The 25912-nt window shown below is 40.5% G+C and overlaps 1 protein-coding gene and 1 long non-coding RNA gene across 3 annotated transcripts in view; one reads left to right on the plus strand and one right to left on the minus strand.

Annotated features, from left to right (window-relative positions):
* The window catches only part of LOC121376996 (alpha-tocopherol transfer protein-like), a 37785-nt gene extending 25850 nt beyond the window's left edge, over window positions 1-11935 (plus strand). For both annotated transcript variants that reach the window (XM_041504826.1, XM_041504827.1), the window contains exons 7-8: window positions 2601-2702; window positions 11392-11935. In XM_041504826.1, the coding sequence (XP_041360760.1) occupies window positions 2601-2702; window positions 11392-11544 (255 nt within the window). In that variant the 3' untranslated portion in view covers window positions 11545-11935. The remainder of the gene's footprint in view (window positions 1-2600; window positions 2703-11391) is intronic.
* Window positions 1-24276, minus strand: part of LOC121376998 — a 46775-nt gene extending 22499 nt beyond the window's left edge. Inside the window, exon 1 of the long non-coding RNA XR_005958568.1 lies at window positions 23996-24276. This is a non-coding gene — a long non-coding RNA (uncharacterized LOC121376998). The remainder of the gene's footprint in view (window positions 1-23995) is intronic.
* Window positions 24277-25912: the final 1636 nt, after the last annotated feature.

Here is a 25912-nt window from a genome sequence, read left to right on the forward strand (position 1 = left end):
ATAAAACCAGACCCTCGGTAAACCAGAATTCTCTCAAAACCAGATGTTTCTTCACTGTCCCAACAATTAACGGCCTTTGCCTCAATCAGTGAAAACAACTGTAAACCAGATATCCAGCACTGCTAGACGTTTTACATGGTCCTTTGGATATCTGGTTTCACTGTTTGTACAACTGTAAACCAGATATCCGGCACTGCCAGACTTTTACATGGTCCTTTGGAGGTCTGGTTTCACTGTTTGTACAACTGTAAACCAGATATCCGGCACTGCCAGACTTTTGCATGGTCCTTTGGAGGTCTGGTTTCACTGTTTGTACAACTGTAAACCAGATATCCGGCACTGCCAGACTTTTGCATGGTCCCTTGGAGGTCTGGTTTCACTGTTTGTACAACTGTAAACCAGATATCCGGCACTGCCAGACTTTTGCATGGTCCTTTGGAGGTCTGGTTTCACTGTTTGTACAACTGTAAACCAGATATCAGGCACTGCCAGACTTTTGCATGGTCCCTTGGAGGTCTGGTTTCACTGTTTGTACAACTGTAAGCCAGATATCCGGCACTGCCAGACTTTTGCATGGTCCCTTGGAGGTCTGGTTTCACTGTTTGTACAACTGTAAACCAGATATCCGGCACTGCCAGACTTTTGCATGGTCCCTTGGAGGTCTGGTTTCACTGTTTGTACAACTGTAAACCAGATATCCGGCACTGCCAGACTTTTGCATGGTCCTTTGGAGGTCTGGTTTCACTGTTTGTACAACTGTAAACCAGATATCCGGCACTGCCAGACTTTTGCATGGTCCTTTGGAGGTCTGGTTTCACTGTTTGTTTGTACAACTGTAAACCAGATATCCGGCACTGCCAGACTTTTGCATGGTCCTTTGGAGGTCTGGTTTCACTGTTTGTTTGTACAACTGTAAACCAGATATCCGGCACTGTCAGACTTTATACATGGTCCTTTGGATATCTGGTTTCACTGTTTGTACAACTGTAAACCAGATATCCTGCACTGTCAGACTTTATACATGGTCCTTTGGATATCTGGTTTCACTGTTTGTACAACTGTAAACCAGATATCCGGCACTGCCAGACTTTTGCATGGTCCTTTGGAGGTCTGGTTTCACTGTTTGTTTGTACAACTGTAAACCAGATATCCGGCACTGCCAGACTTTTGCATGGTCCTTTGGAGGTCTGATTTCACTGTTTGTACAACTGTAAACCAGATATCCTGCACTGCCAGACTTTTGCATGGTCCCTTGGAGGTCTGGTTTCACTGTTTGTACAACTGTAGACCAGATATCCGGCACTGCCAGACTTTATACATGGTCCCTTGGATATCTGGTTTCACTGTTTGTACAACTGTAGACCAGATATCCGGCACTGTCAGACTTTATACATGGTCCTTTGGATATCTGGGTTCACTGTTTGTACAACTGTAAACCAGATATCTGGCACTGCCAGACTTTTGCATGGTCCTTTGGAGGTCTGGTTTCACTGTTTGTTTGTACAACTGTAAACCAGATATCCGACACTACCAGACTTTTGCATGATCCTTTGGAGGTCTGGTTTCACTGTTTGTTTGTACAACTGTAAACCAGATATCCGGCACTGCCAGACTTTTGCATGGTCCCTTGGAGGTCTGGTTTCACTGTTTGTACAACTGTAAACCAGATATCTGGCACTGCCAGACTTTTGCATGGTTCCTTGGAGGTCTGGTTTCACTGTTTGTACAACTGATATCAGATATTCACCTGACTGGGGGGTGGGGAGGGGTGAAGGGAAAATCGTGTCAAAAATTTTGCTTTAATACCATGTGCCTCATGTGTATCCCGTTTCTTTGGCAATAAAAATTATGCTATGTTATATTATACATTTTATCTATGATGGTTTATATTATGGTATGGCGTTGTCCATACGTCCTTCTGTTATCTTTTTCTTGTCCGGACCATATCTTACATATACAGATGCATACTGGACCATCAAACCTCACATGTAGGAACAACTTGGAATAGTGGGGTGTCGCGTTCTATTACTAGGTCACTGTGGCCTACTTTTCACTGTCTACTGTACATAACAGTAAATCCTTGTCTGGACCATATCTTGCATACAGATGCATACAGGACCATCAGACCTCACATGTAAGAGCAACTTGGGATGGTTATGTGTCGTATTCTATTACTAGGTCACTGACATTTTCATGGTCTATTGCACATAACAGTAAATTCTTGTCCAGATCATATCTTGCATACAGGACCATCAAACCTAACGTAGGAACAACATGGGATGGAGGTTGATCCAAAACAAACTGTTCATCCATCCCATTGAAAACATTTCACATAATTAGACGTGCATCATACCCGTAACATATTCATTAATATAGATATGGTTTTCCATCAAACTCATAATGGGCGTATCATGTACCTCACCGGTACTCTTGTTAGGTATCCCAGCATGAACATGTAAATGATGTCATAAATTCAATGTGGGAATGAAAAATGGGTTATGCAAACTATACTTACACCAGCAATTTTCAGACCTGTGTTGCACCTCAACTGTATTATGTATATACAAAAAAAAGGATTTGACTATTGATTTGTGTGTCAGATTCATTTCCATGGGCCACGAGTTGAAGAGCTGCGTGAGTATGTGGATGAAGAATATCTCCCCGAAGAGTATGGCGGCAAGGCTCCACCGTTTTCCAACAAGGTGAGTTGATTGACATATTGTGAAATAAAAAATAAAAATTGTTTAATGACACCTCTTGAGCACATTGATTAATTATTCATCGGCTACTGGATGTCAAACTTTTGGAAAATTTAAAACTTAGTCATCACATTTTTCAATTAGCAGCAAGGCACATACCATGGCTTTTGATCAGTTGTGGTGCACTGGTTGGAACGAGAAAATACCATACCATGGCTTTTGATCAGTTGTTGTGCACTGGTTGGAACGAGAAAATACCATACCATGGCTTTTGATCAGTTGTGGTGCACTGGTTGGAACGAGAAAATACCATACCATGGATTTTGATCAGTTGTGGTGCACTGGTTGGAACGAGAAAATACCATACCATGGCTTTTGATCAGTTGTGGTGCACTGGTTGGAACAAGAAAATACCATACCATGGCTTTTGATCAGTTGTGGTGCACTGGTTGGAACGAGAAAATACCCAATCAGTTGAATGGATTATTGTAGAATAATTCTTTGTTTGAAATGTTCTGAAGTTTCATTAAAGTGATGGACCCTAATTTAAACACTTTTCATAATTTTAATTTGAACTCTGTATTATATTATTTGCCAAAATGAGCATCAAGAGTTTACTACCCCGGTAATAACACTAATGATTTGTTTAAATTTTTATTTAGAAGTTAGTTACATTTTCTTAGGTAGAATGTCCATTTACTTAACATGTTCATCTGAAGTATTTCTGGTTACAGTGTGGGTTCTTTTAATACCCCAGAAGATATTTTTCATAGTTCTAAAACACACGTAACATTGAATGCAGTATTTAACAACTTTATTTTCACTAGACATTGGGCATGGCAATAGTAATTATTTACTAGCCCAACACTGAATATTACTAGCCACGGGAGATGAATTACCAGAATCTAGGCTATTTTTAGACAGTATTTTCTCGTTTCAATATCACAGACTTTAGTTTTACTCTAGTTTAACTTTATTCAGATGTTGGGGGTGGGACGTAGCCCAGTGGTAAAGTGCTCGCTTGATGAACAGCCGATCTGGGATCGATCCCTGTCGGTGGGCCCATTGGGCTATTTCTCATTCCAGCCAGTGCACCACGACTGGTATATCAAAGGCTATTGTATATACTATCCTGTCTGTGGGATGTTGCATATACAAGATCCCTTGCTGCTAATCAAAAAGAGTAGCCCATGAAGTGGCAACAGCGGGTTTCCTCTCTCGATACCTGTGTGGTCCTTAACCATATGTCTGATGCCATATAACTGTAAATAAAATGTGTTGAGTGGGATGATGCATTTAAAAGATCTTTTGCTGCTAACGGAAAAATGTAGGGGGCTATCTCTGTAAGACTATATGTCAGAATTACCAAATGTTTGACATTCAATAGCTGATGATTAATAAATCAATGTGCTCTAGTGGTGTTGTTAAACAAAACAAACTTTACTTTATCCCCACTGATGGGGTTCGATCCTTATCCAGATTAGGGTCTCCACGAGTACTCGAGTACTTGGGCACGCGTCGAGTCTAGCAAGACTCTGGTCCGTTCACAGGATTCGAGTACCCGTGCAAGGAAGAACACTCATTTAATTATATTTTGTACGTCATTTTGCCGTATGCTTGCTGCCGGCTACATTATATGGCTATAAGACATGGAGGAAAACCAAACGTCGAATGTGTGGAATGCAATATAATGGCATACTTTAGCATCCATGTTCAATGCTCGAATTAACATGCATAATATACTATTTTACTTATTCTTTAGTCTCATCAGAGTTCGACCTTGGCGGTAGCCCAGGATATTTTACCTACCCATTTCTCACTTGGGCTACCAGATGTCTAAACACGGTAGTCCGCCAGGCTACTAGATTTTTTTGGCACATCCAGTTACTACGCAATCAACAAGATGCTTAAACACCTAAAACAACATGTTTTAATAAAAAAGATGATTTTGCTTTTTTCTATCTTTTAAAAAAAAAAAAAAAAAAAAGGATTAAAATTATGGGAATAACAATTTTTACTGAGGGCTACCACTTAAAAATGTTACTGTCACGGCCTGCTCGTTTGTTTTCAATATTACCTGTCCTCAAAACAAGTGCATTTCCCCCCCCCACGCAAGTGGACTGGTCCGAGCATCCCAACAGATAATGGGATGGCCTAAAACTTCTACAGTATGCTCCCTTGTAGTTCCGGTCATGTGACTATAGCTTTCTTCTTTTTCTCTTCGCTATACTGGTCGGATGTGTTTGTTTTGGCTCTTTTCTTGAAGTCAGATTTTTTTTTTTTTATGTGATACTATTATTGATAATTGACAGATTCGTTTCTGTCTTTGTTGTAATTGTTTCTAGTTGTATTATTTTGGCGTAAACACTTTTTTCAAGTGTGTTTTTACTTCCAAAATTGTTGTTACCGGTAAACGTTGCGTGGTCGCCATTTGCAAACATGGCGGCCATGTTATCAGTTATGTTTTAATAGTTTGTTATTATTTCTCTTTGTAGAAATTCTATCATGTCAGATTCTAGTAAGTGCCGACAACGTTCTTGTGCTCGCTGTCGGAAGTTCCTATCTTGCGATGATCCTCATGAGCTTTGTCCTTCATGCCGTGTACCTTGTTCGGCAGAGACGAGATGCGATGTTTGTTCCAAATTGTCCGACTTTGAGTTTGGGAATTACTTGACTTTGCTGTCTACTAGGGCCAAGAAGGCGGGGTCTTCAGTGCCGTCCATAGCCGACTCGGTGGCCAATGCTTTGAAGTTGATGTTGCCTGCAATGTTACAAGAGACCTTGGCAGCGATGTCAGCGGCAGCCAGGGCGGATCCACAACCTGAGGCAGAGGGGCCCAACCCTCCCTCTTCTGTGACGGCGGTTCCAACTTCTAAACCGGGATCTACGGCTCCACGGAAGTCTCCGGTGGCGGGCAAACATTCATCACGGGTGCCTGCGGGATCCAGTGTACAGGCTGAGATGGATACTTTGTCATTGAAGCGGATATCACTGATCACTGATCTGATCCATCCTTGAAGGTGCGGGCGCACGGGTCCATGAGTCATAGTGCCAGACGTAGTAGAAGTCATTCACCACGGACTCCAGTGGCTCCATCGGTTCATCCTCGAGAGACCGTCCACGGTCCGGTACTACAACGGCCCATGATCTACCAGACAGACATGCCTGCTCTCGAATTCTCCGAGATTCCTCGAGAGACCGTCCACGGTCCGGTACTACAATGGCCCATGATCTACCAGACAGACATGCCTGCTCTCGAATTCTCCGAGATTCCTCGAGGGACCGTCCACGGTCCGGTACTACAACGGCCCATGATCTACCAGACAGACATGCCTGCTCTCGAATTCTCCGAGATTCCTCGAGGGACCGTCCACGGTCCGGTACTACAATGGCCCATGATCTACCAGACAGACATGCCTGCTCTCGAATTCTCCGAGATTCCTCGAGGGACCGTCCACGGTCCGGTACTACAACGGCCCATGATCTACCAGACAGATGCCTGTTCTCAAGTTCTCCGAGATTCCTCGAGAGACCGTCCACGGTCCGGTACTACAATGGCCCATGATCTACCAGACAGACATGCCTGCTCTCGAATTCTCCGAGATTCCTCGAGGGACCGTCCACGGTCCGGTACTACAACGGCCCATGATCTACCAGACAGATGCCTGTTCTCAAGTTCTCCGAGATTCCTCGAGAGACCGTCCACGGTCCGGTACTACAACGGCCCATGATCTACCAGACAGACATGCCTGCTCTCGAATTCTCCGAGATTCCTCGAGGGACCGTCCACGGTCCGGTACTACAACGGCCCATGATCTACCAGACAGACATGCCTGCTCTCGAATTCTCCGAGATTCCTCGAGGGACCGTCCACGGTCCGGTGCTACAACGGCCCATGATCTACCAGACAGACATGCCTGCTCTCGAATTCTCCGAGATTTTCCAGATGAAAGATCGGGTCCATTGGTTGCGGATGACCAAGAGGCGACTGATCAATTGTCCTTGAGGGATTGCCTAGTGGTTGTATATGACTTGCTTCCGTCGCTACCTCATCCACCGGCTCCATCCAAGAAGGGACCAGTGCCGATGATTTCTACAGATGTGCTTCCGGAGGATGTCGTCATTCGTTTGTTGGCAGCGGGAACCTTGGTGTCAGATGTGGTCTCGGTCTTGGACAAGACTTTTCTTGATACAGCGTCTTTCGTGGCTTTTCCACACTGGTCAACTCAATCTTATCCAGTGTTTAACATGCCGTTTTGGGATATGGCACCAGTGCTTGATGACGATGTTCAGCATTTAGGAAAATCTTCCTCGGTGGAGTTGACAGATCGGCAAGCCATGACTATGGATACGGCTCAACGGCGCTGTTTGTATGTTCTATCGTACTTAGACGTCTTTTTAGCGGCGATGGCTACCCAAGTGAAGGACTCCAGGTGTTACTCCTTGTTCCAACAGTCAGCCCAGATGTTGGCATACTTGACGTCGTCCATCACGCCCATGTCAACGATGATTATGCACCATAGACGGCAAGCCTTCTTGAAGAAATCAACATTAGATTCCCAATGCAAGAAGGAACTGTTAGCGCAGCCATGGTCTTCCTCTAAATTATTTGCGGGCAAGGTATCTGATGTCGTCACCGCCAACGAGAAAGATCAACAATCTTCGGCAACTGTGAAGGCTTTACAGTTAATGACTACGCTGGAGTCCAACACGCGCAAAAACACTTTTCTGGCTCAACCTGCCTTCAAGCGCTGGAGAGGTTCCTTTCGGGGAAACTTTTCTCGACGGATACCAGACAAGAAGTCATCAGGGCCTCCTGCCAGAGGGAAGCCTTTCCGGCGTTGACACCAACCAGCAGATTTTGGATTGCTCCGGCTACCAAGACCTTCACCCACCCTCACTGTGACACAGATCAATGATTTTCAATTGACGCTTCTGGTGTCTGTTACACCGGTCGAAAGGACTATTGTCAGAGGCCGACTACGCCAGTTTTGGAAGACATGGGAGACATTGTGCGACGATCAGTACGTCACCACAGTCCTGAGATACGGATATCGCCTGCTATTGTCTGTCGACCATCCCTTAACACTTGTGGCCCGAGAGCGTCTGCACTCCGCCGCACATGTACGGGTTCTACAAGATTCCGTCAACAAGCTCTTGGAGAAGGGGGCTGTTCGCAGCATTCCGCTGTCAGACCTCACGCCAGGATTTTATTCCGACATATTTCTGGTGCCCAAGAAAGACTCGGTGGAATTGCAGATGATCCACAACATGGCCTTTTTCAACAAACATTACCTCCAGTCTCCACCATCGTTCAAGATGTTGACGGTCAGAGATGTCGTTGCTGTGGTTCATCTGGAAGATTGGCTAGACCTGAAGGACGCTTATCTTCATGTACCAATCCATGCCACCTGTCATCGGTACCTGAGATTTATACTGCAAGGAATCCATTACGAATGGACGGTGCTACCCTTCAGGATATTAATTGCTTCATGGCTGTTTACGAGGATCACTGCTCCAATACCGCGGGTCCTTCACAGCAAGGGTATTTACTTTTACCCCTACATGGACGACTGCCTGTTGAAACATCCCAGTCAAGCTCGGCTCATCCATCATGTCCAGTTGTTCTGCAGTTCCTACAGTCTCTGGGGTGGATTGTCAACTACGACTAATCCCGGTTGCAGCCTACACAAGATCTGCAGTTCATCGGTGCACATCTCCGCTCAGATTGCGGTCTTGTGCAAGTTCCACTCGACCGTTGGATGAAGATCCAGTCCATCATCAGGAAGGTGTTGTCGGGTCCGATGTCATTTCAAGAATGGCAGAGTCTGCTGGGGCTGTTGATGTCAGCGCAAGACTCGACTCTCAGAGGACGCCTACAGCTACGACAGATCCAGATGTTCCTGTATCCTTACATTCTTTACGACAATCCAGACTTGATGATTCCATTGCCGATCGACCTACGGTCCAGTCTCCAGTGGTGGCAACGCCAATCGAACGTTTTAGAAGGCATCTCTTTGCGGCCGTTTCAAGCGACTCATCATCTGTTCGCAGATGTGTCACTCGAGGGTTGGGGAGTACACCTCAATGGCCAGACGTCGTCAGGGCAGTGGTCTGCAGAAGAATCGGTGCTACACATCAATCTTCTCGAGATGTTGGCAGTCTACAATGCGATCCTTCACTGGCGTCACCAGTTGATTGGAGCATCTCTCATGGTGGCAACTGACAGCGTGACGGTGGCAGCTTACATCAATCATCAGGGCGGCACACACTCAGACAGTCTTCTCCAGATGACTTATCGCCTGTACGATCTGGTGGACGATGTGCCTCTGCAGATGCGAGCAAGACATATTCCAGGGGTGTCCAATGTCCTAGCCGACAGTCTATCCCGTCCGTCATCGCCACAGTCAACCGAGTGGATGCTACATCCAGACGCCTTTCGTTGGGTGTGCGAGTGTCTTTGGACACCGAACATCGATCTGTTCACCACGAAGTTCAACCATCAGCTTCGGGTTTATGTATCGCCAATTCCAGATCCAGATGTGTTCGATCTTGATGCTCTCGCCATCAGCTGGGACCAGATGGATGCAGACGCCTTTCCACCGCCGATCCTGCTGCCTCGGATGCTACAGCGGTTTCAACAATACCAATGTCGCCTGTTGCTGATCGCACCCATGTGGCCATCAAGAGTGTGGTTTCCAGATCTAATCAGTCTCGCCGATCCGTTGCCTCTGCCCAAGTGGGACCATCTACTGCGGCACCCCACATCTCGGCTTTACCATCCAAATCCATGCTTGTTCCGGCTACATGCGTGGACCTTATTGCCAAGGGTCTGAAGGAGAAGGGGTTTTCTTCACAGTCTACTGCAGCAATTTTGAAGGCTCATCGATCATCTACTACAGCAGCCTATAATGTCCAATGGCTGTCTTTTTATAGATGGTGTCTGCGACAACACATTAAGCCTCAGAAGATTCCAGTTCATCGTTTGGCAGACTTCCTGATGTACCTTCGGACGTCACTGAAGTTGAAAGGCTCGACAATTGCGGGTTACGTCTCGGTCATTGCTACTGTTCGTGATCCGGCTACTGGAACGAAGCTCTCCGTCATCCCTGAAGTTCATAAGATGGTTAAGAGCTTTAAATTGGAGGATCAAGTTCGTCGCTTTCATCTTCTGAAGTGGGACCTGACTCGTGTTTTGAGGTCCTTGATGGTTGCACCATATGAGCCGATTGAAGAGTCCTCATTAGAACTTTTAACTCAGAAAACAGTTTTTCTGTTGGGGTTTGCAACGGCTGCTCGAGTTTCGGAAATTCATGCCTTGGATGTCGACCTTGTTCGTTTTCATCATGATCGTCATTCGGTTTCCTTGGGGCTTCTAATGAACTTTGTGGCTAAAAATCAGTTACCTGATCAACAGCCACGAACGTATGTGGTTCAAGCATTATCGTCTATCCTGGGTCCGGCCGATACTGAAGACTTGACTTTGTGTCTGGTTCGTGCTTTGTACCACTATATTGAAAGGACTCGCTTGTTTCGACAACACCGGTCGAGATTGTTCCTTTCGTGTCACCAGTCTCATTTAAAAGACATTACTAAGAACACTGTGGCTACGTGGATTAGATTGACTATTCTGTCTGCGTACCAGAAGGAAGGTTTACCTGCTCCCACTGCCTCCAATCCGCATGAACTGCGTGCACTGGCTGCCACCATGTCTTTGCACTGCAACACTCCTATCCAGCACATTATTACTGGCTGTTACTGGGCGACAGACTCCATATTTGCGAATTATTATCTGAGGGACGTCTCCACTGAGGATGTCGAAGGCTTCCATCATCTGGGTCCTGTGGTGGCTGCGCAGACACTGGTGAACACTAGCTGTCCTCATTGCTGTTGAGGGTTGCTTTTGGATTCTAGGCTGCACACAGAGATGTCTACTGAATCCACAGGTGAGGATTGCTAAGATTTTTTATTCATTGCACTTTTCACATGCACTGGTGCTGGAATTTTTTGTCTGGATAACATTTGCCTTGCACTTTTCTCGGCCAATTGTTATCTCACTGAACTAACATGTTTTTGGTGTACTGGACAGAAAACACTCAGGGGCTTGTTCAGTTCGGTGTTCTGACGGTGCACCCATACAATGTTGCTTGTTATGTTTTCATAACACTCCAATATGTTGGGAGGTTACCTTATACCTGCAGCTACGATTTCCCACCCTGTCAGAACGGTTGTGATGGATGCTGCACTTGTTTTGAGGACAGGTAATATTGAAAAGAAATGGAGAAAACTTTAAGTGTTTTCTCTTTTATAGAGATATTACCTGTCCTCAAGAGTTTATTTCCACCCGTGCCTCCCCGCTTCCCGGCATCCGTGTGATGCGCTCAGTGAAAAAGAAGGAAGCTGTGGTCACATGACCGGATCTACAAGGGAGCATACTGTAGAAGTTTTAGGCCATCCCATTATCTGTTGGGATGCTCGGACCAGTCCACTTGCGTGTGTGTGTGTGTGTGGGGGGGGGGGGGGGGAATGCACTTGTTTTGAGGACAGGTAATATCTCTATAAAAAAAAAAAACACTTAAAGTTTTCTCCATTCTTTTCTCTAGTATAGGTGTGGGTACTCAGGTCCGGGTTGAGTTTGAATCCTGAGTACTAGGGTCTGCACCTTTAAGTAATTTTATTCCTTTCTTTTAAGTCATGGGCAGATATGCTGCTGAATTGCGAGGCGGAATTTGAAGAAGACATGAAGTATGGGATGGTCGACATGACCTTGAAGACCTCTACCAAGGGCAAGGTCGATGCCACAGACTCTCTTCCAGGCAGTTTCAAAAAGCTGAATGTTGACTGAGTAGTACTGAAAACTACAATGATCGGCATTCCAAAACACTAATTTGGTCTTATATTAAATTCCGTTTTTTAAATTATATAACATGACATTTATCATGATTATGATGATAACAGATTTTAATTCATAACAATTTTATTTTTATTCCTAAAATTTATTTTTTTAAAACATGGATGTATCAGTAATGAAAATGGCTTCTGGAAACTAATATTTTGCTAAAACTGTACCAACTTTTAAAATTGTCCATTTTGTAAATTCACTGATGGTTCACCGTGGAACAAATTTTGGTTGAGTCAGTTTTCAGATATGTAGAGTATTTACTTCGAAATTATTACAGAATATTACAGTGTTCGAGATTAACGGTATCCCGATATCCCGGGGATATCAGAATTTAATTTTGGATACCAGACTTCAATAACCCAGTATCCCACCAGGAAAATGTTTTTTTGTTTTGTGTTTTAATCATTCATTTTTATTTTTCGCTGAAACAATGAAAGTCGTCATTTACTGGTGAAGTTAAGTAACAGTATTTTCGAGCTTGTACCCAGTCTAATCCTATGCCATAACAATATCTCCTCAACTCCTTACCGAGTCTAATGCTACACTGGTGCAATTGATTCCACATCTGCAGAAAATTTATACAGGTAGGTTTATCATTGTCAGAAACACTTATATATTACTGCTAAATATTAATTTATGTCGGTATTACTCGAAAATAGATGCAACAAATCTTTTTGCTGATTCAGTTTGATTGCAAATTTCACTAATTCCGCAATTTTGATTGCGGCGTGGCAATAGACTGGGAACGAGAACAGTATCTTCCAAATTTGTTATGATGTTATTTATGAATTTCATTTAAGTGGGATAGTAAATTCTCAGGTGGGATACCAGATTTTGAAATGTTAGTATCCAACTGGGATACTGCCCAAAATGTTTAATCTCGGACACTGATATTATATTAGCTAAAGCCTAAATGTTGTAGCCACTTTGTATAAAAATTTGCAGTTGGCAAATTTGACAAAAAAACAGGGTGAACCCTGTCTCTGTATTATTGGGCTATTTCTCGCTCCTGTCGGTGCACCACGACAGGTACATCAAAGGCTGTGGTATGTGCCATCCTGTTTTATGGGATGGTGCATATAAAAGATCCCTTGCTACTAATTGAAAAATATAGCGGGTTTCCTCTTTGAGACTAGTTCAAAATTACCAACTATTTGACATCAAATAGCCGATGATTAATAAATCAATGTGCTCTAGTGGTGTTTTTAAACAAAAGAAACTTTCTTTCTGTGTTTTGGGTTATCCTAGCATAATATATTTGAAATTCCGTTTTGGTGCAAAGAACATATATTCCTAAGCGTTACAAATTCAGTTGGAAATAACAGCAAATGTTTGTAACCGCTCTCACCGGCCTCTGTGGCATCGTGGTTAGGCCATCGGACTCCTGGCTGATAGGTTACTACTGGCTTCGGATGCCAGTTGATGCATGGGATTTTTAATCCAGATACCGACTCTAAACCCTGAGTGAGTGCTCCGCAAGGCCCAATGGGTAGGTGTAAACCACTTGCACCAACCAGTGATCCATAACTGGTTCAACAAAGGCCATGGTTTGTGCTATCCTGCCTGTGGGAAGCGCAAATAAAATACCCTTGCTACCTAAAGAGTAGCCTATGTGGCAACGGCGGGTTTCCTCTGAAAACCAGTGTCAGAATGACCATATGTTTGATGTCCAATAGCCGATGATAAGATAAAAAATAATTGTGCTCTAGTGGCGTCGTTAAATAAAACAAACTTTTTTTTGTAACCGCTCAAGATGGTGTCCTAATAATAAGATTGGTGCACCTCCAACTTTGACCCAGCCGGAAGTTATTTCGTTTAGTACTACCTGTATCAGTTTCTGACGGAATGAAGTTAAAATAGTCGATTACACTATAAATTCAGTTGTCTGTAAGCAGTTACTTGATTGGAGCATATTGTTGTTCTTCATATTAATTATTTGATTGGTTCCAACCATTTAATACTAGACAGATGTTAGTGTTTTTTAACTGCTGTGTCATAATGCCAGCCATGGTGTTCATTTACCGCTATTGTTAGATTACTGTATTATACACTTTGTTACGGCCATTTTCGAGGAATATTTTGAAATGTTTGACGATCTCATATTGTTACAGTGTTCTGATACGATCTGTCAATATTTACAGGGACTATTGTTTGTGGTAAGAAGATAACATATCCACCAGTTTTGATTTTCCATGACACATATCAAAATTCTATGACAACTTGACCTATGTGAAACGTGTTTTCATGTGCTTTAATATTTATACCAATATTGTAGGGTGTTAATCGGTCCATGTGTGCCTTAGTATTGTTTTTAATTACTAGTTCCGCTTTAAATGCCTGATAGTACATTGCTTTCAAATTACAACTGACGTTTTAGTATGCTATCGAGATGAAGTCATTAACAATCTGGAAGCAGTTTCATAAAAGATTGGTATTGTACATAAACATAAACTTATGACAGAAAAATATTAATTTATTTTTATTTTTACTGTTTACTGCATAATTTTTCACTTGAAATAGCTGCCAAACACATTTAAATGTATTGGGGTGGGGGTGTACATTGCAATCATAAACAGAAACTTAAGATATTTTGTAAAATTAACTTCAGTGCTCTATCTTGCCAGATAACCCTAACCCTAAAAGGCTTTCATTTTAGTTTTTATCATTTTATCATTCTCAATCAAATTGATTTATCTGTTGGTAATGTAATATTATTCTTAACATGTTTCTAGGGAAGATTGCCATGTACATTTGTAGATGATATATGTTAGTCTACTTTTGAATACTTCAGGTGTTTATTTTATATGTTGCACTCGTCCCTGAATACTGTAGGTGCTCTTTATAAATGACGTACGCCTCCCTAGATCAATTCTGCACCTGCCCCTCTACATGTATGTCCAATAAGAATACACGTATGTTGAGTGCGTAATTAAATAAAATTTTAAAATCTGTTTTCTGCTCCTCTGTGACATGTCTAACCATATATTGGACATGAAGACTATAGTGTCGGAGAGTAGGACATCATATTTTCAAGTACCTGGCTTGCCTAAAACTTGAGCAATGTTGGTTATCATAAACCCTGACAATATTCTGCATCCTTTTGCTCACATCTCTTAATTTGTGACCTTTGAGGTAGTGAATTGTATCCATCTTAAGAGGCATGACGGGGGGGGTCTAGAATCTTTGTTAGTACAATGTTTAGGTAACAGGTAGTTTAAAATTAGTAATATAGCATTAAGGGCCCAGATTTTTAAAGCTATCTTAATGCTACGATATTGTAAGACCGTTGGGTGTGGAATGTGTCGTTCTGACATCATAGCTTAGAACAGTTTTACAATATCATAGTGCAAAGATAGCTTTGTAAATCTCTAGCCAGATGTTTATTTTATATTTCAATACTATTCTCGGATTATGTTTTTCAAAATGTTCATTAGCAACAGCTGTGATGCTTTCGTGGCATATACGCACGTAAAAACTGTAGCCAACCCGACAGCTGTTTTTGATTCAAAATTGATTAGCAACTACTTTTTTAACATTTAGAATTGTGTAGCAATCTCTGAAACGTGCATAGCGAGTCGTGGCACAATACCACAGAACTGAACAAAATGTTCCTTGATATTGGTTGTAATATTTACTTTCTCTTTATAAGAAATCCTGATATATAATATATACTTGTTTTGCCAATGCCATGGCACTATATTTTTACAATTTACTCTATGCATATTGCATAATATAACTATATTGTTATGCACACTATAACCATATCGTTATGCAAAGATCTCTAATATTTTTGGTTGTTTTAACTGCTTACATCTTTTACATAAATAGCTATAAGGCCGCCATCAGATTTATCAGTGGGGTTTTTTTTTTTGCATCCACATGTCTGTTGTCTGTCAAATAGGATTGCATTGCAGATGGGTGTAAATGTAATTTGTGCAGACACAGGGGCAAAGTGGCCTGGTTGCACCTACTGATTTTAATACAGTCGACTTTAACGGTTAACGTGTGCAGAAACGAGTGCTGATGCAAAGAAACAAATAAATCTGACTGCGGCCTTAAGACTAAACTTTGTTAATTCTATGTTGTAAGCTGTATAATTATATTATAATGCTGCATAATTTACATGACCAATCTTAATATGCAATAGTGATGTTAGTAATTAATGGATATTTTTTATGATTTTCATTTGTTGTATTTTATTTTTTTGTGTTAATGTATATATTTTTATGTGCCTTGATAGTTGAACCTCCATATAATATGACTAAGATGAGTCATCGTATAATTTCTTTACTTTAATTTTTACTTTTTATAAGTAAATATAGATCATTCCTTATAAAATCAATCTACAATTTAAATGACCCATTTTAAAGCGACATACCCTAGTTTATAAAAACTCACGTTCCTCTAAGAAGTAATGGTTAATGAGAGAAGCTCTAGTTATGTTTGACAGATTTTCCTGTTTAAATGTCGCAGACTTTATCTTCTCTCTGTTATAACCATATCCAGATGCAGGGGTTCAAAAATTTTCAAAAACATTACTTGCCACAAGGCAAGTGCCAATCAGATATTCACTTGTCCCATATATTTTTCCACTTGCCCATAATTCTTATGGTAACCAATTGTGTTACTCCTATTTAATTTAATACAGTGCTTAATAATGTAATAATCTTGAAAGTAATTGGTGTAATTGCACAAATAAAGAAACTCAGGAAGTACTAAATGTGTATGTCTGTCCAGTAGTATCCACTTTCTTCTCTACTTGTTGATTTATAGTTTACCCGCGTGGCTCGTCTCTAGGTATGAACAGAGATAAGATCTTATATAAAGTATTAGCACGTTTAGTTTAGAAAACACAACAAAAACACAATACACTTTGGAATCTGTATTAATCTACGCTGACAAATGTTGCCGCAGTAGTTAATTCCACTTTTAACAACCCTAACTGATCACTTAATTATTGTGTCAGTTTATACAATATTCTAATGTCGTGACCACTTGTAATTATGGCCAGGGGATGTAATGAGATCCTCTATTCCTAACTGGTTAATTTTTAATTAACCCGTATCCACAATAACCTACAGTTTACCTAAGTTCTCTAGGATGACTGGTTAAGCTTTATATATATTAGAAAAGTGAGCCTACAGTTTACTGCGTCAGATTACCGGCAGCACCGTCTAAATAATATTGGTATAATACAGTATTAAAATATTTAAAGTCACATCAATCACATCAAGGTTATACAACAGAGCAGAAATAATATTTACCAAGTCCAAACGGACGCGTTCCCTGGAAGCCTTCCAATATTCCCTGATATTCTAAAACCCTAGCTATTTTTAAAAGCCGAATATCGCCTGGGGGTACAAGGCGGCACCGAATACCTACAAGTATATTTCCACAGCGACCAAGCCGGCATATTTATTTAAGCCACTCGTCGCCTGTTCGCCGGCAATACCCCGATCGTGTAGCGGATGTATTTACTACCATGCCTGCGCACCTGGTCTGGGTGTATATTAAGGGTAAGCTCGACCACCGTCGCAATTACGTAACAAAGTGCCCCTTGGGCTGCATATTGGCTGCACACGACCCTCTGAAACAATTAACATCGCCACAGGCGAAAAAAAAAAAAGAGCATGTACCGTACAGAAACTCAGGAAGTACTAAATGTGTATGTCTGTCCAGTAGTATCCACTTTCTTCTCTACTTGTTGATTTAAACTTTATTATTTTAAATAGTGTCCATTTGTTGATTTAAACTTTGTTGTTTGTTTGGTAGTATCCACTTTTTCATCTAAATATAATTATTGTGCCAATGTATGTCGTGACCACTTGTTGTATGGCCGTGGATGTGTGAGATCCCTTTCCACTTGTGAGCCATTCTTTTATGGCTGGCATTGGTTCAAAAATGTTTAGGGATCTTGGCCCATGTGTCATTATTGTGAGTATATTATTTAACACTCTCTGCCCCAAAACACTTGTCTGGGATGATTTTACCCTGTTCATAGCTGAAAAAAGTATCTCGCAAACAGCCGTGGCTGGGCTCAAAGTAAACATGAGCTCTGTTATACTGCAAATGTTTTTAACTAGTGCAGGCTTGATAAACACCAGCAGGAGAGGGGGTGTGCATCGATTGCAGCCTTGTATTTTTAATTTATTGAGCATAATTTATTTGTTAAAAACAATATTAATAAAGCAGAAAAAATGAATATATTCATGTATGCTTAGAGGGCATCACAACATCACAATTATGACGTAGGGCTAATGAAATCTGACTTGCCACGATTATGACGTAGGGCTAATGAAATCTAACTTCACCTTACCCATTAATTTTACACGAACGTAGATTTACATTTGCAGAGTACTGAAAAACATTAAGTATGTTCTGCTACAAGGTTTATTATATCTAAACGAAAATATCTTACAACTTTTATAAGAAATACAGTTCATAATATTTATGCTTTGTTCAAGTGAACTCGGAAATTATTAACTTGCTTTACGCCCCCGTTCATTTGCAAAGAGCAGATTCCGGAACCGCCTTAACGTCTATTTAATTTGAATATGACAATTTTAAACCATATCCCACCTCATATACCATGTTTGCAAGGATTAAACATTTTGATTGCACACACAAGAATGTATACTTTATTTTTATATAAGTTGTAAAGCGTATTGGACGCTATTTCCAAGTTTGAAGATCATAGAACCGATTTTTTGTACGAATTCAGTCGAACATTCAGTGGTGGAATTTACTGACCTTAGTCGATAGTAAAAGGGGAATAACTCTTAACTTGTTATCGAACTGTTCAACACATTGTTTTCCGTTTTGGTGTGTTAACGTTTTGACAAGAGTTCTGATCGTTCCAGCATTTAGGGTTATGGTTAGTTCTCCTTAGAGCTATGTAAATGATCGGACGATTGGAACTCTTGCCAAAGGTTTTACCGAGATTTGTAACAAAATTTAAAAAAGGTTTTAGGTGTTATATTAGTCACTTGTCATCGGGTATCCCAGTCGAGGCATGGGATTTTTAATCCAGATACCGACTCCAAACCCTGAGTGAGTGCTCCGCAAGGCTCAATGGGTAGGTGTAAACCACTTGCACCGACCAGTGATCCATAACTGGTTCAACAAAGGCCATGGTTTGTGCTATCCTGCCTGTGGGAAGCGCAAATAAAAGATCCCTTGTTGCTAATCGGAAGAGTAGCCCATGTAGTGGCAACAGCGGGTTTCCTCTCAAAATCTGTGGTCCTTAACCATATGTCTGATGCTATATAACCGTAAATAAAATGTGTTGAGTGCATCGTTAAATAAAACACTTCTTTCTTTTTTGTCATCGGGTTAAGATAACTTGCCTGGCATGAAAATTCCAGTTGACACGGGCGTCGGACGATGGGATTTTTGACCCCCTGAGATGTGTGTTGCAGGTCTGTAGAGTAAATAAACTTAGTGTCCACTTCTACAGGCTAAAACTAGGGTCTGCACCTTTAATTTTGATGAAACTTTTTGTATAAGTTATACGTTATAAGTTCTGATTAGTGTTTAAATTTTAGATCAATCCGATCTTTCATTTTGGATATACATGTATATAGGTCATCACAATCTGACCTAACGTCGTCACCTCACAACCTTTAAAGTGTTATAACTCCTCTTGTAGCTGACATAGAGGTGTCATTTTGATGTCATTTTAAATCTGTTTTTGTAAATCTATCTTTTTAGATAATGAAACACGTACACCAACAAAGGAGACATTATTATTTTTTATTTTCGATTTAACCTGACCTTGCTAACATTATTTAACCTCCCAATTTTCGAGAGGTTTTTTTTGAATATATTAAAGTGAACATATTTGGCAATAAACTGCGAATGAGATGTTATTTCCAATCCATCATCAACTAACAGTGTGCTATAATTATTCCGGCTAAACAATTAACCACAAAAATTTTGTATATATTATTTGTTTCTTGATTGATTTTAGTAGGCCAGCTAGGATGTCTCTTCTGGATCTGCCTCATGAATCATGGTCATCATTAAGAGTTTTGAGAAATGCAAGATGGTGTCCAAAATGGCTGCCATTTCTTCAGACCTCACAGTCACAGGATGCATACCTATTCATACCACACATCACACCCTGAATTTCATAGTACCCAGAAAACCCATTGTTTAGCAGATGAATACAATTATTACAAATTGAATATTTGGGGTTTTGTAGGATACATGTAATATCTTTATTGGCTTGATGTTTCTGAGGGCAATTGTATATTGATTTTAGATACCAATTGGTACAGATTTAATACTATAGATTGACGACAATATATATTGTTTTTGTTATTGATTCTTACAAGTTATATGCAGATTTAATAGTAATATAGATTTAGATGTGTTGTTTTATTTTCTAATTGTTACCGATTTAATAATATATTACTGGCTTATGACAAATTTGTTATTTTATTTACTAACAAAGATTTACTATAATGTTTTCTTTACTCATTTGAGGTACACTATTTTAATCGGAGGAATATTTTATATTTAAAATAAACCAATATCACAAAAACCTGCAAATATTTTGTTATTTTTTAAAAATTTATTTGCATTTGTGTTTTTGTTTGTTTAATTTAATTTAATTTTATATTTATTTACTTACTTAATTTTTGCTCCTTTTTTATTATTGTGAAATGCAGACACAAGAAGCGGGTGAAGAAAGAAATATATTGCTCGACGTAGGCTATGCCAAATTAAGGACATCTCCACACATGTTAACTACAAAATTGTATACATGTGTCGTGGTATGTGCTATCCTGTCTGTTGGGTGGTGTCATAAAAGATCCATTACTACTAAGTTTTCACAAATTTGCTGCAGGTGGGTGTGATGAAGTTTTCACAAATTTGCTGCAGGTGGGTGTGATGAAGTTTTCACAGATTTGCTGCAGGTGGGTGAGGGTACGTTTTCACAAATTTGCCACAAGTGGGTGTGTCTAAGTTTTCACAAATTTGTTTTTAGTTAACCCAGGGCTCACCCTGCCCATTGTCAAATTAGCTAATTGGTAGTCCTTGCTGATTTAGGCAAGCCAAATGCACATTTATTTGTCGATTTCACTTCATTTCTCTCGAAACCGCAATACCCCCCCCCCCCCCCCCCCCCCCCCCCCCCCCCCCGACACATGCAGTGACGCTCCTTTTCCTTTATTACTACTAATAATTTTCCTTTTTCAGCTATCTACAAGGGTTGTCGGTCAGTTAAATTACATCATGTGTTTGGTTTTAAAATTTGTTATATTCCGTATAGAGTGAATGATTTAAGATGCCAATCGGAATATATCAATAACGTAAGTTTTAGGATAATAATTTAATAATTCTGCTTTTAAAAAATGTCAACGCTGTGGCATAAAAGGTGGGGTTTTGGGGGGGGGGGGGGGTAAATTAAATTTATAATATATCGGCAGTTAACAACAACCGACAGATAAAGAGGTCACAGATTCGCAGCAAAGTGACTGGTGCAAATTTGCAGAATTGCAGCAAGTTGTTACTGGTGTGGAACAAAATAGTCTGATAGCCAATTTGGTTTCAAACATCCGTCCCTCAAACCACCCCCCTCCCCATTTTTAGTTTTTTTTTAAATACGCGGCACATCGAAAAGTCAAACTGATCAAACTGATCCCCATCATATATAATGAATTCTTCCACAGCTGACGCAAGTTGCACGTGAGTCAGTTTCACAATTTATTTATTTAAAAAAATTGGTGTTTCACTTTTATGACTTGAAGCTGTTAATAACAATGTGCATATAAACATGGTCAATATAATAATAATGAACAGTTCTATGCGTTGGATGAAGTGCAAACATAATTCTTGTTGAAATAAATTTTTTGAAACTTTTTTTTTTCAAAGACCGCCAAGCCGATCGCCGACATTGCCACTGGTTGGTTCGTGTACTGTAACATGTTCCCCTTTTAAACATTGTGCCTACTTTCTTATAGAACAATGGTGCATCTACCCCTGATCCTTAGCATCATGTGTACCACATTGGACAAGACAGCTTCAGAAGAATGGATAATACAATTATGACACCTAAGGGTTAAAGGGTTAATGACATGAGAACACAAAGAGTAACATCAGTTATTGGGAATCACAGAGTTAAAAGTAAAAAAACCAAAACTTTAACAACACCATTAGAGGACATCAATTTGATAATTCTGACATATAATCTTGGAGGAATCCCACTACATTTTTCCATTAGTGGCAAGGATAATTTGTATGCACTTTACCATAGACAGGACAGCACATGCAGTGTTCGAGATTAACGGTATCCCGATATCTCGGGGATACCAGAATTTAATTCTGGATACCAGTCTTCAATAATCCAGTATCCCACCGGGATACCATATAATGTTGTTGATTTTTTTTTTTAATCCTGCGTTTTTAGTTTTAGCTGAAAAAATTAAAGTCGTCATTTACTGGTGAAGTTAAGTGACAGTGTCGTCCAAGTTTGCTACGATGTTATTTATGAATTTCATGTAAGTGGGATACTAAATTTTTAGGTAAGATACCAGATTTTGAAATATTAGTATCCAACTGGGATACTGCCCAAAATATTTAATCTCGAGCACTGACATGCCATGGCCTTTGATTTACCTGTGGCAGGGAACTGGTGGGGATGAAAAAAAAATGAGCACGGGTCCAGCAAGGGGATTCGATCCTATGACCCAAGCACCTCGAGTTGAATGCTTTACCCACTGAGCTACATGTATATATTACCCTTTTGAGGTCAAATAGCGGTATAGAGGTCAACCCCTGCAGTTAATAAAATGTCTATGGCAAAAAACCATGCTATGGAGAATTTAAAAGCTCAACAGCATTTCTGATTGCTCTGAGCTATTGAAGGGGTTGGAGGTTGATTGTTTAGAATTAAGAGGTTTGCATAACCAAAGTATGTTAAGCTTGTGCCAAGACAATCATGTAATTAATCTGTAATGAAAATAGAATACTGTAAACTAGGCCAAAAAAACAATGTGTGCATATAAATTTTACATCGTTCATGCCCAACTTCAAGTCACAAAATGAATGTGCATGCATTATTTTCATTGCAGATATGCATTGTGTATAGCAATGGTTGTCCTGAAAGTTAATAGTCTAAGTCCTTTTCCATTTTCATTGTATTTCAGTGGAGTCCTTACCCTTTGCTCTGGTGACCTCTCTAGACCACAAAGGAAGAACGTGACATTTAGACCAAGTACACCGCAAATGATCAGCTACAGTCCAAGATAGAGAATGTCAGAATTGAATCAAAATCAACAGCAATTTGAGCTATGATGACAGCAAACGAGAGAATGTTAGAATTGAACTAAAATTGGCAGCTGTATAAACTAGCTTGAAAACTGGTTATATGATTTCAAAATTGAACTAACATGAGTAGCAGTATGAACTGTGAAAGCTGGTTATATGATTTCAAAATTGAACTAACAATGGTAGCAGTAAGAACTGTGAAAGCTGGTTATATGATTTCAAAATTGAACTAACAATGGTAGCAGTAAGAACTGTGAAAGCTGGTTATATGATTTCAAAATTGAACTAACAATGGTAGCAGTAAGAACTGTGAAAGCTGGTTATATGTTTTCAAAATTGAACTAACATTGGTAGCAGTAAGAACTGTGAAAGCTGGTTATATGATTTCAAAATTGAACTAACATGAGTAGCAGTATGAACTGTGAAAGCTAGTTATATGATTTCAAAATTGAACTAACAATGGTAGCAGTAAGAACTGTGAAAGCTGGTTATATGATTTCAAAATTGAACTAACAATGGTAGCAGTAAGAACTGTGAAAGCTGGTTATATGATTTCAAAATTGAACTAACAATGGTAGCAGTAAGAACTGTGAAAGCTGGTTATATGATTTCAAAATTGAACTAACAATGGTAGCAGTATGAACTGTGAAAGCTGGTTATATGATTTCAAAATTGAACTAACAATGGTAGCAGTATGAACTGTGAAATCTGGTTATATGTTTTCAAAATTGAACCAACATGGGAGGCAGTATGGTAATTACTTCTTGTTTTCTTAAACAATAAAAAGCAAAAAAAACCCAAGACACTACAACTAATATCTCCATTCAATTCAGTTTAACTTATTTTTGTGTTTATATCCAATTAAGTTTCAAGCACGCTGTCCTGAGCACACACCACAGCTATCTGGGCTGTCTGTCCAGGACAATGGGTTAATTGTTAGTGGTTAGTGAGAGAGAAGAGGATGTAGTGGTCTTACACCTACTCATTGACTCACTCTGGGTGGGAGCCGGTACCGGACTGTGAACCCAGTATCTTCCAGCCGTATATCCAATGGCTTAACCACGACACCACCGAAGCCGGTCTAATATCTCCAAAACAATAGCATCCTTTCGGTTCTCACCTGAACAATTTGTCTAGTAATGTCTCAGCTGCTGTTGCTGGCTGGCATCAAGTGTGATAATAACTATCACTAGTATCGGGTTTATACATCTTAAATTACACGTGCATCCGATGATTCAGATGTGTGGGTTAATTCAAAACATTGTACTTGTTTACAGTATACACATTCAGTCAATGGTGGACATGTTTTACTCCTATAAAGACCTATATCATCTGCTGTATCATAATGACAAAGAAGTTATTGAAACGGATAACCAGTTCTTTTTATAGACCTCTGTACCATCTGCCTCGTCATAGTGACAAGGGAGTTACTGAAAGGGTTAGTTATAATACAGTGTTACAAAACGATTTACATATCGGGGCCGGAGACTGAGGGGAGGGGATAGGTTTGGTGCAGAGCATTGCACATGTTTTAACACATGCTGGAAGGTCTTCTTCCTCCAGAAAAAGTCAGTAGTAGAGGTGTTTCAGAGCATTTAGATATAAAAAAGCCACTTCTTAACTAAAAGGACTCCTCTCTTCCTCTCTTCCTCTCTCTCTCTCTCTCTCTCTCTCTCTCTCTCTCTCTCTCTCTCTCTCTCTCTCTCTCTCTCTCTCCCCCCCCCCCCCCCTCGTCTGTCTCTGTCTGTCTGTCTTTGTCTCTCTCTCTGTGTCTGTCTCTCTCTCTCTCTCTCTCTCTCTCTCTCTCTCTCTCTCTCTCTCTCTCTCTCTCTCTCTCTCTCTCTCTCCCAAATCCTTGGCTCCCTCACCAAATCCTTGGCTCCCTCCCTAGTTTCTCTTTCAGTAAGATGAGAGTACAGAAAGGCAACTGTCGATGAAAATGTATTTAACACCAACTGGGGCGTGACGCCTCGCTATTTGTAACCAATGCACATATAGTCAGCCAGCCAACATTGATAAAAGGGCCTGGAAAATGTTTGGATGGCATTTCTTTGTTACAATCAATCTAACTACACAGATATGTTCTATATAGTCTCCATATCAATGTCCAGATGGATGCCAGTTGATAAAATGCCTAATTTAGCCATGAATCAACATTCAAAATGGCCACCATATGCGTTTGAATGAACAATTCTGAGTACAAGTAACACATCTCAATTCATGAATATAATTGGCTTTGGCCTGTTTCATTGCATATAAATACAATATAAACATGTCAAACGCTATGAGAATTCTGCACACAACACGTTTAATATAAAAATCCAAGATGGCTGCCATTAAAGTGAAAAATACATACATGATACTTCAAGCTGAGGTGACCAGAAAGTCTTGGATTCAGCTATTTGCCATAGGATTACAACACTGTGCTGCATTACATCCACATGTAGGTGTGCAGATTTGTTGTGCTTTACTGCATTTACAGGCAGCAGATCTGCACTTTGTTTGGCAACTGCATGCCACCATTTCAAGACACACAGTTGGTACAGCAAGGAGGGTTGTCCAGACTACCTCGATTCCTGTGTCAGCATATTTCCACCCTCCAGATGTCTGGAGTAGCCCAGTTGTTGATGCAATGTTCTGTCTGTCAGCGTTCAACCACACCTTGGCTTGATAGTTAGCTCTGGCATAGTGTAAGTTGAGGGCATCCTTCGTGGGTGGAAGATTACCCATATCCTTCTTCCCTTTCTGGAACATGTCATTCCTTGCTTTGTTTACACCACCATGTGGGTCAGGTGCAGAGTACATAAGACAGATGAACTTCTAAATTGCATGTAGTGGATCATCACGACCAACCCCTTCCAACAGGTGTGGACGCTCCCTGTATACTTTCCAACAGGACCTTTTACCAAAACCCGTGAATGAGGATGTTGTGTCTGAACCTGTCAGTGCATGGAATCCAAGTAGCTTGTTCTTGACAGGCTGCGTTAGCTTCTGTGAGATTTCATGAACTGGATAGATGTGTCGATCTCTAGCAGTT

This window comes from Gigantopelta aegis, chromosome 7 (assembly GCF_016097555.1).
Source record: "Gigantopelta aegis isolate Gae_Host chromosome 7, Gae_host_genome, whole genome shotgun sequence".
NCBI classification, from domain to species: domain Eukaryota; kingdom Metazoa; phylum Mollusca; class Gastropoda; order Neomphalida; family Peltospiridae; genus Gigantopelta; species Gigantopelta aegis.